This window comes from Podarcis cretensis, assembly GCF_951804945.1.
Source record: "Podarcis cretensis genome assembly, chromosome: 1".
Taxonomy (NCBI): domain Eukaryota; kingdom Metazoa; phylum Chordata; class Lepidosauria; order Squamata; family Lacertidae; genus Podarcis; species Podarcis cretensis.
Window position 1 is genome coordinate 4116580 of NC_137170.1, and position 16147 is coordinate 4132726.

The 16147-nt window shown below is 48.7% G+C and overlaps 1 protein-coding gene across 11 annotated transcripts in view; it reads right to left on the reverse strand.

The window, feature by feature from the left end:
* NIN (ninein) overlaps nucleotides 1-16147 on the reverse strand; it is a 144346-nt gene that overhangs the window by 80177 nt on the left and 48022 nt on the right. For all 11 annotated transcript variants that reach the window (XR_013839628.1, XM_079979024.1, XM_079979026.1 and 8 more), the window contains exon 4: nucleotides 882-1051. Coding sequence is in view for 10 of the 11 variants with exons in the window: in XM_079979024.1 (XP_079835150.1) it covers nucleotides 882-1051 (170 nt within the window). In the remaining variant the exon portion in view is untranslated. The remainder of the gene's footprint in view (nucleotides 1-881; nucleotides 1052-16147) is intronic.

Below are 16147 nucleotides of genomic sequence, written 5' to 3' on the forward strand. Positions count from 1 at the left end.
TCCAACACAGATATCTGGCGTGCAGAAAAGGGCTACTGGAATTTTTCTGCTGATAGAGGGCTGGGCAAGCAGAACTTGGGAACTCTAGGACCGACTCTTTCCATATGAACCTACCTGGACCCTGAGATCATCTCCTGAGGCCCTTCTTCGTGTGCCTCCTCCTCAAGAGGTCCGGAGGGTGGCAACACGAGAACGGGGCCTTCTCTGCAGTGGCTCCCCAACTGTGGGATGCTCTTCCCAGGGAAGTTCGCCTGGCGCCTTCATTATACAGCTTTAGGTGTCAGGCAAAAATGTTCCTTTTTAACCAGGCCTTTGGTTGACCTGATGTACATCCTACACCCTTTTAAAATGTGGCTCTTTTTTGTGGGGTGTGTGTGGGTGTATTATTGGGTTATTGTTTTTATTCTGATTTTATATATTGTGATTTTTTTTTGTGAACCGCCTTGAGACTTCCAGGTATAGGACGGTATATAAATTCAATAAATAAATAAGAACAAAAACAGCTGGTTTCACACATGCTTGTCAGGAGTAATTCTCAGTCCTCCCTGCATTACAGGGGCGTGGACTAGATGGCCCTCAGGGTCCCTCCCAACACTACAATTCTATGATCCCCCTAGTGAGGCAGCCTCTTCTATATGCTTTTGCTCAAGACCAATCATGTCATGAACAAGCAAACCACCATATAAATAGGTAGGTCTCCAGGGGGTTTAAATACAGTTCTGTCAACAGGGTGATAAACTTGACACAACAATTGGAGACCATAAACTACCTTAAATGCACACAGGGACACGGACACACACACACGCACGCACTCCCTCTTTCAGTCTGAGCTCCCATCTCAACTCTCTTTATCCACCAAGGTTGCTTTTAAAATCCTTTACCTCCTCGCAGTCATTGTTGGAGATGCACGATGGCTGGGCTTCCTCATTCAGAGGCTCGATCACTGTCACCTCCGCAAAGTCCTCCACGGATTTCTGAAACTCCGGCAGAGATCGCCTCCCATAGCGCTTCCCACCTTTGATGTATTTGGGTTGGGCTTCTGGGGAAGAATCTGCAAGCAAGAAACGGAATCCGAGACGTTAGGTAATCTCTCCAAGAAGAGATGCCCCTGCCCTGGGAGGGATGCAAGAGTTTTCTTATTCCTCTGGGAACAGAGGAAGCTGCCCTATACTGCGTCAAGCCATTGGGTCCACTTAGTTCAGTACTGCAGGCACGGACTGGCAGTTGCTCTCCAGGGCTGCAGGCAGCAGACATTCCCAGTCGTACCTGAAGATGCCAGGAACTGAATCGTGCAACTTCTGCTGAAGGAATGGGTTTCCCAAATCTAAAATCTGACTGTGCAGTCAGTCTGAAACGGGCCACAAAATCCCATTTTTCCTTCTCCAAGGGTGCATTAGCTAAAAAACATTAACTTGAGCTCTTGAGCAAATGTATAACAGGAACCCAGCTGTATAAACAAAGCTCTCTCCTTTATCAGTCCGTGACTCCTAATGAATGGCCTTGTCAGTTCCAAAGTGGAGCAGGGATGACACACCTGGGTCTTATCTTACATCCTGACCACACTGACGCACAGACCTTGTCAGCCCCCCGGGAATGGCGCCAGGAGGCCTCTTAGAATTGGTGACCTTCTTACCCCAAGATAAGCAATACAGGAACAGGAACACCCTTTTATGGTCAAGAACACAGGGACAGGAACATCTGTGATGTCAACTTACGTGTATAAGCTTACTGTATTTTTGGTTTCTATGGAAGCCGCCCAGAGTGGCTGGGGAGGCCCAGCCAGATGGGCGGGGTATAAATAATAAATTATTATTATTATTAATTATTATTATTATTATTACGTGGCTGGATTCCTGGGGAAGGGGGGAGAGGGTGCCTGGAGGATATATATACTGCATGGAATCTCTCATTTCTTTGGACTTGCTGTTGACTCACCATGCAAGTGCCTTCTGCTATCCGGAGAGCGGAATAAACTCTTTCTCTGAACCAGACCTTGGTGTCATTTGACTTCCTTCCTCCCGTCCGGGAGCAACGCAGAGCCCACCAATCGGTAAAGTCTAATAAGGCTACACTGCAATGCAAAGCAGGTGCTTCCAAACTGAGCTGAGCTGAGCCCAAACCAACCAACAGACCCCACCGGGATCTGAACCCAGGATTTCCTGTTTACCAAACAAGCCCTTTGACCAACTAAGCTACTTTTCTGCACCAGCCTATGCCTGACCTCACTTGCAAGAAACTGCGGGAGAAATGTGACCATCTCCCCAGAGCCAACATCTTTTGGGCATCAAGCGAAGGTGTTTTTATTTAGCCAGGCCTTGGACCCTGTTATTGGCCTTTCATGCCGTTGTGGCTACAACCTGCTTTCCTCCCTGCTAGGCTTTTTGTTGAAATCTGATGTTTTTAAGAATGGTTTTATTCTGGGGCCTCCTCAAAGAGCAAAAGGGCGACAAATAAACCGATCGTAAAATTGCAAGGATTCAGCAGCATGAGATGAGGAGACAGAAAGACGGGGCACATATTAGAATACTCCGAGAAATCCTTTGGAAGCCCAGCCTGAGAGCCCCTCCAGTGTCGCCGTGGCGATCCCATTTATACAAATTCCCTCTCCGAGCTTGTTAGTGCAAATGTATTCGGCAGCTTAGCTATGCAATGAATTATAAAATACACAGGACCAGGAACCCTTTGATATCCTCTTTCTCTCTCCCCCTCCCTGACTTCCCCGGACTTGCACCTCATCCATGCATATTGCAAACCCTGGGGAAGGCACGCTGGCGTGCGGGTGTTTGAACAAGGCAATTTTAACAAGATTTCCTGCAGCTGGAGCCTGGACATGAAAGCCATACGATGAAGAGCACAGATAGGGAAAATCAGAAACGAGACAGGCTGATTAAATAAGACCCAGAAGAACAAAAGCAAACCTTATCATCACCATTAAAGCTGGGCTGCTGGCAGTTGCTAGCCTACAGACTCTCTCTGCCATGTTAGCTCTGGTAGATTCTCTATGGCCCGTTCATTTTCTTGCTTTGCCTTGAAAAATTGGGGTGGGGCTGGGGGGTTATTTCATTACAGCAAAGCGCAATTGGATTTCTCCAAAGCAGAGAGAAGCTAACCCACATGGTGTGTGTGTCCTGAGCCAGGAGAGATCTGGGGGGAATTGCCAGGGCACTGTGACAAGAGACCTCCTCGCGAGACCTAGCCCAGGTTTTCTTCAGCTAAAGCAACAAAGGAAGTGCTGCTCAGCTATGCCAGAATCCCCTTGGGACAACAACTTTAAAGATACTGCAACTCAAACTATTGAAGGAATGAGTTTGCCTGCACCTATTCAGATTACAAGTGGGGGTCCACATAGAGTCATAGTCGGAATCTCCTTTCTCGTAATTTGAAGCCATGGGTTCGAGTCTTGCCCTCCAGCCTGTGCCATCTTCCATGTGACAGCCTCTAGATACAGTGGTACCTCAGGTTAAGTACTTAATTCGTTCCGGAGGTCCGTTCTTAACCTGAAACTGTTCTTAACCTGAAGCACCACTTTAGCTAAAGGGGCTCCTGCTGCCGCCGCACCGCTGGAGCATGATTTCTGTTCTCATCCTGAAGCAAAGTTCTTAACCCGAGGTAATATTTCTGGGTTAGCGGAGTCTGTAACCTGAAGCGTATGTAACCTGAGGTACCACTGTATTTGAAGATGGCTACCATCTCTCCTCTCAGTCTTCTCTTCTCCAGGCTAAACATACCCAGCTCCTTCAACTGTTCCTCATCAGGCTTGGCTTCTAGACCCTTGATCATCTTAACTGCCCTCCTCTACACACCTTCCAGCTTGTCAACATCCTTCTTAAATTGTGGCGCCCAGAATTGGATACAGGACTCCAGGTGTGGTCTGACCAAGGCAGAAGAGAGTGGGACTGTTACTTCCCTTGATCTGGACACTAGAATTCTGTTGAGGCAGCCTAGAATAGCATTAGCTTTTTTTGCTGCTGCATCATACTGTGGACTCATGTCAAGCTTGTGATCCACTAAGACTCCTAGATCCCTTTACCCATGTACTGCTAGCAAGCCACACATATGACTAGCAAGCCAGGTGACTGAATGCTCTTCCATAAAGTCCACACATACAGTGGTACCTCGCAAGACGAAATTAATCCGTTCCGTGAGGCTCTTCGTCTAGCGGTTTTTTCGTCTTGCGAAGCAAGCCCATTGACAGCTTAGCGGATTAGCGCTATTAGCGGTTTAGCGGCTTTTAGCAATCAGCTGTTAAGCGGCTTATCAGCGGATCACCTGATAAGCGGCTTAGCGGCTTAGGAAAAGGGGAAAAAAGGGGGGGGGAACCTGCAGGAACTCGCAAGACATTTCGTCTTGCGAAGCAAGCCCATAGGGAAATTCGTTTTGTGAAGCGCCTCCAAAACAGAAAACCCTTTCGTCTAGCGGGTTTTCCGTCTTGCGAGGCGTTCGTCTTGCGGGGCACCACTGTACACGCACCTTTCCAGATAACGCTAGAAGACAGGGAGAAAGCTTGGATCTGCCCTCGCCGGTCCTAGAAGGATCCTTTAAAAAAGTCCCATGTGCTCAGAGACTTTGCGCCTGTTCATTGGGGGATTTAGGAAGCCCAGAGCACTTGTTCTTTAGATGTCCCTTTTATGAAGAGGCACGTAGTGAGACCATTGATCCCCTGCTGGTGAGGCTCGCTGACCTCCCGGAAAAGCAAAAATCCGACCTTTTCCTGTTAGGCAAAGATCAGAAGACGACCCGGATGGTCGCCAGATTCTGTGTACAGATTTGTAGGCACAGACCATCCCCCAACCCAAACTAGTTCGTTAAGAAAATCCCCAAACTCGTTTCCATGGGTGACTCTGGGTCATCTCTCTGCGGCAGCTCATCTTAAAGTTTAAGTGTCTATACGCTTATCACATTTATAAATTTCAAATTTATTGTTGTACATTGTTTTAAATGTTTGTTTTCCTTCAGGGATTGTTTTATAAGCTGGTCTCCGACCGTAATAAATTATCTATCTATCTAAAGTAAAGGTAAAGGGACCCCTGACCATTAGGTCCAGTCGTGACAGACTCTGGGGTTGCGGCACTCATCTCGCTTTATTGGCCGAGGGAGCCAGCATACAGCTTCCGGGTCATGTGGCCAGCATGACTAAGCCGCTTCTGGCGAACCAGAGCAGCGCACGGAAACGCCGTTTACCTTCCCGCCGGAGCGGTACCTATTTATCTACTTGTACTTTGACGTGCTTTCAAACTGCTAGGTTGGCAGGAGCAGGGACCGAGCAACGGGAGCTCACCCCGTCGCGGGGATTCAAACCGCCGACCTTCTGATCGGCAAGCCCTAGGCTCTGTGGTTTAACCCACAGCGCCACCCGCGTCCCTATCTATCTATCTATCAGGGAGAAAAATCCTGCTAGTCTTATATTCTCCCTGACACGCTGGCTTCCTTTCACTCATCTCTGTCGCTCCCCACAGAAGAGCACTGACTCACAGAAGCCCCGCTCTACAATTTGAAGTGGTCAACTGCAAAAGGAGAAATCTTGCGCTGGATCAGACCAATGACCCGTGTAGTCCAGCATCCTGCTCTCCCAGTGGCCAGCCAGATACCTCTGTGAAACCCGAAAACAGGAACCTAGTGCAAGAATGATGTCATTTGAGTTGACAGTGGCGGCAGAACAGTCAGGGGAAGTGCTGTGGCTCAAAGGTGGAGCAGTCCCTTTTAATACATTTCCGTATATATTTTATAGTATGTTTCCGAGCACAATTCAAAGTGTTGGTGCTGACCTTTAAAGCCCTAAATGGCCTCGGCCCAGGATACCTGAAGGAGTGTCTCCACCCCCATCGTTCTGCCCGGACACTGAGGTCCAGTCCTGAGGGCCTTCTGGCGGTTCCCTCACTGCAAGAAGCCAAGTTACAGGGAACCAGGCAGAGGGCCTTCTTGGTGGTGGTGCCCGCCCTGTGGAACGCCCTCCCACCAGATGTCAAAGAAATAAACAACCATCTGACGTTCAGAAGGCATCTGAAGGCAGCCCTGTTTTTGGAAGTTTTTAATGACTGGTGTTTTAATGTATTTTTAATCTTTTGTTGGAGTGGCTGGGGAAACCCAGCCAGATGGGCGGGGTATAAATCAGGCTTCCTCAACCTTGGCCTTCCAGATGTTTTTGGCCTACAACTCCCATGATCCCTAGCAAGCAGGACCAGTGGTCAGGGATGATGGGAACTGTAGTCTCAAAACATCTGGAGGGCCGAGGTTGAGGAAGTAAATAAATAAATAAATAAATTATTATTATTATTATTATTATTATTATTATACAAAAGTTCACAGGTTCAATCCCCGACATCTCCAGGTACCACTGGGAGAGGCTGCCAGTCCGTGCAGACAGCCCTGAGCTAGATATGCCCAATGTCCTGACTCGTAATGCGAGGCAGCTTCCTAACACAGACACTATAGCTACCGTATTTTTCGCTCCATAAGGCGCACCTGACCATAAGGCACATCTACTTTTTTTTTGGGGGGGGGAGGGATTCAAGAAAAAAAAATGCGGCTCTTGGGGGCTTTTGCAGGAGGTGGGGGAAGTGAGAGAGCCTCGCTCTGTCCCTTCCCCCACAAGCCAGGGATAGCCGCGCGAAGCCTCCCCAGGGCAGACGGATGAAGGCTCCCCGCTGCCCTGCGGAGGCTTCGCGGGCTACCCCAGAGCTGCTCAGGAGCTTGTCGGGGCTAGCAGGGGAAGCCCGGGTTTCCCCCAGCCCCAAAAAGCAGGTCGCGGAGCAAGCAGGTCGGGAAAGACCGGCTGTCCCCCACCGCCAGCCCTAAAGAGCAGTTGGGGAGTGTGCTGGTCCAGGGGGAGAGGTTACCGTGGGGCGAGGTCCAGGACCTGAGTTGAGGGTCGGCAGACAGTCCTCCTCGGGCGAAGCGGGGTCCACAGAGGGAAGCCGGGCAAGGACAGGAACTCTGGGGAAAACAGGACTGGATGCTGGCCGAAACAGCTCTTCAACGACGTTGCTCCCGCAACCTGGGACCGGGCTGACTGGCCTTTATCTTCTCTGAGGCCAGGGGTGGTCCCGGCCCCCAGGAGACCCGCCTCTCCTGGCCTGGAGGCGAGCACTCCTCCTGGGAGAAACCAGTTCCCTTCGCCTCTCTGCCCTTCGCCTCTGCAGTTCAGGAGAGGCTGAAGGGTTACTGGGCCCAGGGGGAGACTCACCTGCAGGCACTGAGTCCTCAACCACCTCTGGAGCCAGAGTGGATTCACCTGGTTCCTTCCTGCTCCTGAGGATCCGGCACAGGTGCAGGCGCTTCAGAATCAAGGCCCTGCCCCAGTTCAGCCGGCCCTGGAGGCGGGGACTCCTGTGCAGGCTGGGATTCCTCCGGTTCAGCCTCTGAATCGGATTCCCAGGCCATCACAGGGAGCAGCGGAAAAGCTGTGCGCAGCCTTCCCGCTGCTCCCCGGGGCTGGCAGTGGGGGAAGCGCTTTCCCCCACCCCGAGCCCCAAGGAGCAGGTCGGGGCTGGAAGGGGAGGCCGAGGTTCCCCCCCCCCCGCCCCACACATTCGCTCCATAAGACGCACAGACATTTCCCCTTAGATTTTAGGAGGAAAAAAGTGTGTCTTATTGAGCAAAAAATACGGTAGTATCCTTATCCTTCATGAACTTGCCTGATCCCCTTTTTTAAAAATATCCAAGCTGGTAGCCATGCCCACACCTTATTAAGGGGTTTTTGTGGGGCCCAGCTCTTCTCTTTTGTTTAATCTACTGAGCTGCTTTCGTTTGGAATTCTTCTCCTCGATTTTAATTGCTGCAGTCCGTCGGTGAGGGACAGGCACGAAACCTTAGGAAGATATCAATAAATACAAACAACTATCTCCTCCAGTCTGTATCTGGGGTGGATTTCAAAATTGCGGTTTTGGTTTTGTTGATGTACGGAACGGTGCTCGCTGTTGCTTTTTGCTGCAAGATTGCTTCGAGATATTTTACGGAAAGCAATGCGTAATTGGAACCGAACAGCTAAATAAATAAATAAGATAATTTTCTGCACACACACAAACCTCTTGCCTCTTCAGCCTCCTGAGCAAGTCTGGAAGGAAGAGAAGAGAGGTCCATTGAAGACAACCTCCTTGCCGTTGGCTATGCATCAATTTTTATGGTTCAAGCCAAAGTCTGCAGCCATTAAAAAATGGGGGGAGTGCTCTGGATATCGGAGGCCCTGAGCTGCTGTGGATCCCGCAGATGTTGCAGCTGACTCCATTCAATGAAGGGAATCAGCAGGCGGAGAGCTGTAACCTGCCCCCCTCCCCTTGCCATCCCGACTGCTTGCCCCCCCCCCCACCAGCCATTGCCAGGGGCTATGCTTTGTTATGTATCGACATCAGATGCAAGGCTTCTCTGCAAGGAGGGAAAAGAAACCTCATATTGACTTTCTTTGCACATATACACACAACTCAGATTTGAGCGGGGATGTGTGTCTGTGGAATAGAGACGCTCTTGATTTCTGATTATTTATTTAACAAAACCTGTAGACTGGCGGATTGTAATAAAACCTGAAAGTGACTCTATTTCTGAAGGCTGTGAGCGTGTGCTTCTGAAATACACACCCACCTTAGGGTGCTATGGTGTTTTTTCCTTTATTTTTAAATAAATGGCACGACTGTAATGTCAAAAGACACAAAGGGGCAAGTTTGTGTTTCATTCTCTTTTTTTTAACATAGCATGTTATCCTTTCATTGTTGTTGTTGTTGTTTTGTCGTTTAGACATGTCTGACTCTTCGTGACCCCCTGGACCAGAGCACGCCAGGCCCTCCTGTCTTCCACTGCCTCCCACAGCTTGGTCAAACTCATGCTGGTAGCTTCGAGAACACTGTCCCACCATCTCGTCCTCTGTCACCCCCTTCTCCTTGTGCCCTCCATCTTTCCCAACATCAGGGTCTTTTCCAGGGAGTCTTCTCTTCTCATGAGGTGGCCAAAGTCTTGGAGCCTCAGCTTCAGGATCTGTCCTTCCAGTGAGCACTTAGGGCTGATTTCCTTAAGAATGGAGAGGTTTGATCTTCTTGCAATCCATGGGACTCTCAAGAGTCTCCTCCATAGCTTTTAGCATACGGACCTTTGTTGGCAAGGTGATGTCTCTGCTTTTTAAGATGCTGTCTAGGTTTGTCATTGCTTTTCTCCCAAGAAGCAGGAGTCTTTTACTTTTGTGACTGCTGTCACCATCTGCAATGATCATGGAGCCCAAGAAGGTAAAATCTCTCACTGCCTCCATTTCTTCCCCTTCTATTAAAACCAGAATGGGGAAATTCTGACCTGCAGGCCTCCCCAGTTGGCCCACGAGGCCATTTTGGTCAAGTCATGCCGACCTATCTGACACCTGATGTCAGATACAATGTCTGGTGCAGGAAAGGTAAAGACATGGCTCAGCCAAAATGTTTTTTTTTTGGAGGCACTTGCTGGTCAGGTGATTGGCAGCACCTTCAAATCTTTATGCAATGTGATCTACAAGACAGCAATTTGAAAGGGGCGCTGCAAAACCTGGAAACCAATTGATTTGAGAAGCCCCATTCAAAGTGCTACCTTGCAGACCCTTTTGCAAAGCACAGCCCTAACAGTTTGGAGAACTGGGCGCAAGCTAACAAAATGAATTTCAATAGGGACAAATGTCAGGTTCTGCACTTGGGCTGGAGGAATGAGATGCACAAATATTGAATAGGGGACATCTGTCTTACTAGCAGTACAGTCATACCTTGGGATGAATACGCTTCAGCTTAAATATTTTCGGGTTGCGCGTTACTTCCGGGTTTCACCGCTCGTGCAGACGCTCAAAATGACGTCACGTGCATGCGTGGAAGCAGCAAAACACGAAACAAGATCCACACAGGCACGTTTTACGTTCGCTTCAGGATGCAAACAGGGCTCCGGAACAGATCCCATTTGCATCCAGAAGTACCACTGTACGTGTGAAAAGGATCTAGGGGACTTAGTGGACCACAAGCTTAACATGAGCCAAGAGTGTGATGCTGCAGCAAAAAAAGCTAATGCCATTCTAGGTTGCATCAACACAAGTCTAGTGTCAACGAAAGTCATAGTTCTGCTTGATTCTGTCTTGGCCAGACCACACCTGGAGTACTGGGTCCAATTCTGGTCTCCACAGTTTAAGAAGGATGTTGAGAAGCTGGAAGGTGTGCCTGATGAGGAATGGTTGAAGGAGCTTGGGTATGTTTAGCCTGGAAAAGAGGAGACTGAGAGGAGATATGAGAGCCATCTTCAAATATCTCAAGGGCTGTCACATGGAAGAGGGAACAAGCTTGTTTTCTCCTGCTCTGGAGGGGAGGACTCGAACCCATGGCTTCAAGTTACAAGAAAGGGGATTCTGACTAAATATCAGGAAAAACTTTTTGACAGTAAAAGCTATTAAACAGTGGAACAGTTTCCCTCAGGAAGTTGTGGCCTCTCTTTCATTGGCAGTTGTAAAGCAGAGATTGGACATCCCTCTGTCATGGATGCTTCAGCTGAGATTCCCGCATCGCATTGGGTTGGACTAGATGACCCTCGGGGTCCCTTGCAGCTCTACACTTCTATGATTCTATGAGACCCCTGTGGGCAAGAGGAGATGGTAGCTTTGCCCAGGGCCAGATTTAGGTTTGATGAGGCCCTCAGCTCCTGAAGGTTATGGGGCCCTTTATCTGCCCAGCTGTCCTTTGTCAACAACAAATTGTCACTGTTTTTTTGTGTTGAATATATGCTATATGGTAATTTATGGACCTAATAGGTATCTCAAGCCATTTGCACATAACAGTCAATGCAGAATGTAGGCACCCCATACAGTGGTACCTCTGGCTGTGAACAGGATCTGTTCCAGAGGCCTGTTTGCAACATGAAAAGAGCACAACCCGCAGCAGTGCGTCTGCGCATGCACATGTTGCGATTCCTCGCTTCTGCGCATGTGCATGATGCCATTTTGCACCTCTGCACATGCACGAGTGGCGAAACCTGGAAGTAACCCTTTCCGGTACTTCCAGGTCGCTGCAGGATGTATCCTGAAAGAATGTAACATGAAGCGGACGTAACATGAGGTACCACTGTATATAGAAATGAGCAAACCAGTGATATTTCAGGGAGCAGGCTAGCAGGTGGGGCCCATGACTTACATCATAGGAGCCTACACAACACAAAACACTGTTGCTGGATGTAGTTTTTATTTTATTTGTTTTCTTATCTTATATTTTGGAATGTACAGCCAGGTTTTTTCCTCTTTAAATTTTTTTGGGGGAGCCCCAAGAGAGTGAAGCCATAAGCTAGAGCTTGTTTAGTTTATATGTAAATCTGGCACTGGCAGTGGTGTAGTGTGGGGGGTGCAGGGGGGGGTCGGCCGCACCGGGCGCAACATTTTGGGAGGGGGCGTGATCGCACTCGCAGCTCTCTGTCCCTACCTGGCTCACTCACTCTCTCTCACTGCAGTGCTGGCTGTGCGAATCTGATCCGAGCCGCCGGGTCGCCGTCCACTGTGGAGGGGGGTGGGTGCCAGGCGTGCTAAAATCCACAGGTTAGGGGGCGCAAATTACTTGCCTTGCCCCAGGTGCTGACAACCCACGCTACGCCACTGGGCACTGGCTTTGCCCGCTAGACAGATCCAGCAACTCTTTGAATTTTTGTGGGTTTTTTTTTACAATCGAGAGGTATACAAATAAACAGATTGCCAAGATTGCTGCACAACGCTCAAATCTAGCAGGTTCCCCACCCCGGGCAGGGCTCTGTGGCCCATCAAGGGGAATGAGTGTCGGCTCACTGAGGACCCAAGGCTTGCACCCTGCTAGTATGGGGCAGAACGTACTGGAAGGAAATTCATGCAACTCCTGTTTGTTCTTCAGAGTCAGGCCAAGAACAGCCCCTCAAGTGGCGCTGAAGAATTTGGAACTGATGGGCCTTCAATACTGCATGGAATGTGAAAAGCCCTAGGCGTGGTTCCTCCCAGAATCACAACTGCATACCAAGTTTTTAATATTCAATCCTGTATTGTTTTTAACACTCGCTTGGGAGCTGCCCAGAGTGGCTGGGGAAACTCAGCCAGATGAGAGGGTATAAATACAGTGGCGCCTCGCAAGACGAAAAGAATCCATTCCGCGAGTCTCTTCGTTGCGAAGCAAGCCCATTAGCGGCTTAGCAGATTAGCGCTATTAGCAGTTTAGGGGCTTAGCGGATCAGCTGATAAGCGGCTTAGCGGATCAGCTGTTTAGTGGCTTAGCGGATCAGCTGTTAAGCGGCTTAGCGGCTTAGAAAAAGGGGGGGAGGGAAAAAAACCCGCAGGAACTCGCAAGACATTTTCGTCTTGCAAAGCAAGCCTATAGGAAATTCGTTTTGCGAAGCACCTCCAAAACGGAAAACCCTTTCGTCTAGCGGGTTTTCCGTCTTGCGAGGCATTCGTCTTGCGGGGCACCACTGTAATAAATTATTGTTATTGTTATTGCTAACACAACATCACACTAGCGGCATAAGAGCACCTCTCAGTTTGGTCCAGAAATAATCCCATTTGACCGATCGCTTGGCAGGATGCACACTGTTAAGAGATAACCCCAGTCAATCTGGGTTATTTTTGGACCATGAGGTCTGTGGTTGCGTCTGGCGTCCCATCACAAAGAGGGGCTCAATTTCCCTCCTTGGCGGGGATGGCAGCAGCTAGGCCTGGACTGAGGCCTCTTTGCCCATTCCCGGGGGGCAGGAACAAAGGTAAGAAACCAAACAAAACTAGGAACTCAGGTCAAGACAGAAGCGATGGAGCAGCCCTGATCATTCAAAACATGACAAAAAAAATGTGACTACAGTGGTACCTCAGGTTACATACGCTTCAGGTTACAGTTGCTGCAGGTTACAGACTCCACTAACCCAGAAATAGTACCTCAGGTTAAGAACCTTGCTTCAGGATGAGAACAGAAATTGTTCTCCGGCGGCACGGCGGCAGCAGGAGGCCCCATTAGCTAAAGTGGTGCTTCAGGTTAAGAACAGTTTCAGGTTAAGAACGGACCTCCAGAACGAATTAACCCGAGGTACCACTGTATGTATTTAGAAAGAAGGGCCTGGGATAGGTAGAGAAAGGCAAGACAAATTCAATAACAGAGGTCCTGAAGGCTGTTTATTGAACCAAAGCCTTTGCTTCGGTTATTACTTATTTTATTATACTAATATTAGTGTGGTGTATGCTGACAAAGGTCCGTATAGTTAAAGCTATGGTTTTCCCAGTCGTGATGTATGGAAGTGAGAGCTGGACCATAAAGAAGACTGATCACCAAAGAATTGATGCTTTTGAATTCTGGTGCTGGAGGAGACTCTTGAGAGTCCCATGGACTGCAAGAAGATCAAACCTCTCCATTCTGAAGGAAATCAGCCCTGAGTGCTCACTGGAAGGACAGATCCTGAAGCTGAGGCTCCAAGACTTTGGCCACCTCATGAGAAGAGAAGACTCCCTGGAAAAGACCCTGATGTTGGGAAAGATGGAGGGCACAAGGAGAAGGGGACGACAGAGGATGAGATGGTTGGACAGTGTTCTCGGAGCTACCAGCATGAGTTTGACCAAACTGCCGGAGGCAGTGGAAGACAGAAGTGCCTGGCGTGCTCTGGTCCATGGGATCATGAAGAGTCGGACACGACTAAACAACAACAGCATTGGTTAAAGTGCTGGACTGGGAGCTGGGAGGGCAAGGTTCACTTTGAGAAGAGGTGGGATATTAACGTAATACTAAATGATAGCAATAAAATAAATATACACAATTTAATGTCCAAATAGGCTTCCAAGTGGTTTACAAACTTTTAAGAACCAATTACACCAGCAAGATGTAAACAATTCTGGGGTTTTTGTTCCAAGGCAGGAAGCCAGAGACCAGCTTTGTGTTTCATTATTCTTCAATCGTTTCATTCAAAAAACCACAGTAATGGCTTCTCCCAGGGCAACACATAAACGCACACAAACAAACAGACAATTGCGGCGCAATCTGAACCACGTCTACTCGGGAGTCAGCCCTATTGACTTAAATGGGGTTTGCGCCAGGGTAAATGGAGTTAGGACTGCAGCCTTAAATCCTTAAATAAAATCACATTGTCAAAAAACAACAAGACAGGAAAATGATGGAAATCATTTGCCACAGTCATGGAACATGTCTCTAGGCTGGCAACCCATTTCCCATAGTGACCAACCAAATGCCTCCAAGATAATAATAATAATAATAATAATAATAATAATAATAATAATAATTTTTTATTTATACCCCGCCCTCCCCAGCCAAGGCCGGGCTCAGAGCGGCTTACAAACAATAATAAAAACAAGAAGAATGATTACAACTTAAAAACAAAAATAAAATACAACATTAAAATAATGGAACATTAAAATATTAAAATGTAGCCTCATCGCAGGAGGAGAAGGAAAAGAAAAAAGAAAAGAAAAAAAAGAGAGAGGGCGGGAGGGAATCAAATTGGCTCCAAGCCAAAGGCCAGGCGGAACAACTCTGTCTTACAGGCCCTGCGGAAAGAAATCAGATCCTGCAGGGCCCTGGTCTCATGAGGCAGAGCGTTCCACCAGGCCGGGGCCAGTGCTGAAAAGGCCCTGGGCTCTGGTTGAAGCCAATCTAACTTCCTTAGGGCCTGGGACCACTAGAGTGTTGTTATTTATGGACCTTGAGGCTCTCCGTGGGGCATACCAGGAGAGGCGGTCCCGTAGGTACGAGGGTCCTAGGCCGTGAACGGCTTTAAAGGTCAAAAGCAGCACCTTAAATCTGACCCTGTACTCCACCGGGAGCCAGTGCAACTGAAAAAGCACCGGGTGAATATGCTCCCATGGCAGAGACCCCGTGAAGAGCCTCGCTGCAGCATTCTGTACCCGCTGGAGTTTCTGGGACAGCTTCAAGGGCAGCCCCGCGTAGAGCGAATTACAGTAGTCAAGCCTGGAGGTGACCATCGCATGGATCACTGTGGCCAAGATGTCCTTAGACAGCCATCACCCAGATACTGGTAACCAGAGGCACATTGGCCAACTGCCAACCGCACCCCCTGAAATCGAACCACTCAGGGAAAGGACTTGGGGCTATGTAGGTGCCACCACACCTGCCCCACAGCTCACATCTTATAGGGTCACCAATTGTAGGGCAGGAGGGTGCACCTTGAAGAAAACAACCTTGAGATGCAAATTAGGACCGTGGGCCAGAGACTTCCTATCGTTGCTCTAGCTCATGGGTAGGCAAACTAAGGCCCAGGGCCTGGATCCGGCCCAATCGCCTTCTCAATCTGGCCCACGGACGTTCCAGGAATCAGCGTTTTTTTACGTGAGTACAATGTGTCCTTTTATTTAAAGTGCATCTCTGGGCTATTTGTGGGGCCTGCCTGGTGTTTTTACATGAGTAGAATGTGTGCTTTTATTTAAAATGCATCTCTGGGTTATTTGGAGGGCATAGGAATTTGTTCATCCCCCCCCCCTAAAGATAGTCCGGCCCCCACAAGGTCTGAGGGACAGTGGACTGGCCCCTTGCTGAAAAAGTTTGCTGATCTCTGCTCTAACTGGTAGTATGATCAGAACCTCAATGGATAGACAAATCACTCACCACGAGAGTTTGGCATCACCCCCCCCCCAAGCCTTGCCAAACAGGCTGCCCATCTCTGCATGTATTCACTTAAAGTTGCAGAAGTTCCAACTCTTTTTTTCCTAAATGCATCAGCAAGTTAGATGGAAAATAGAAGAGAAACAGAAGCTGCAGAGGCTCTGCATTTTGTGCCTCAGTGGCTCTCACCGGCACTGTCTCCTTTAGTTACCCTGCAGTGAAGTATTTGTTTTGCGTGACTAAACCAAGTTGGTTTTAAAAAATGTTTGCTTTGCAAGCACAGACATGCGCCTGGGAACTGGGCAGAAGAAAATCCTCTGTGCACATTCCTGTCATGGTGAGCCGTGGCCAGGGCTGGTACACCTGGGTAGCTATTTTAGTAGCAAGAGAGCACTGTCCCAGGTATGCTGCTTGGAGGAAGGGCGGGGCTCAATAGGTAAATCACCTGCTTTGCATGCAGAAGTATTCAATCCCTGGTAGCATGTCCAGGTAGGGCTTGGTCTGAAACCCTGGAGAGCTGCTGCCTGCCAGTGTAGGTATATTATTATTATTATTATTATTATTATTATTATTAATTATTATTTATACCCTACCCATCTGGC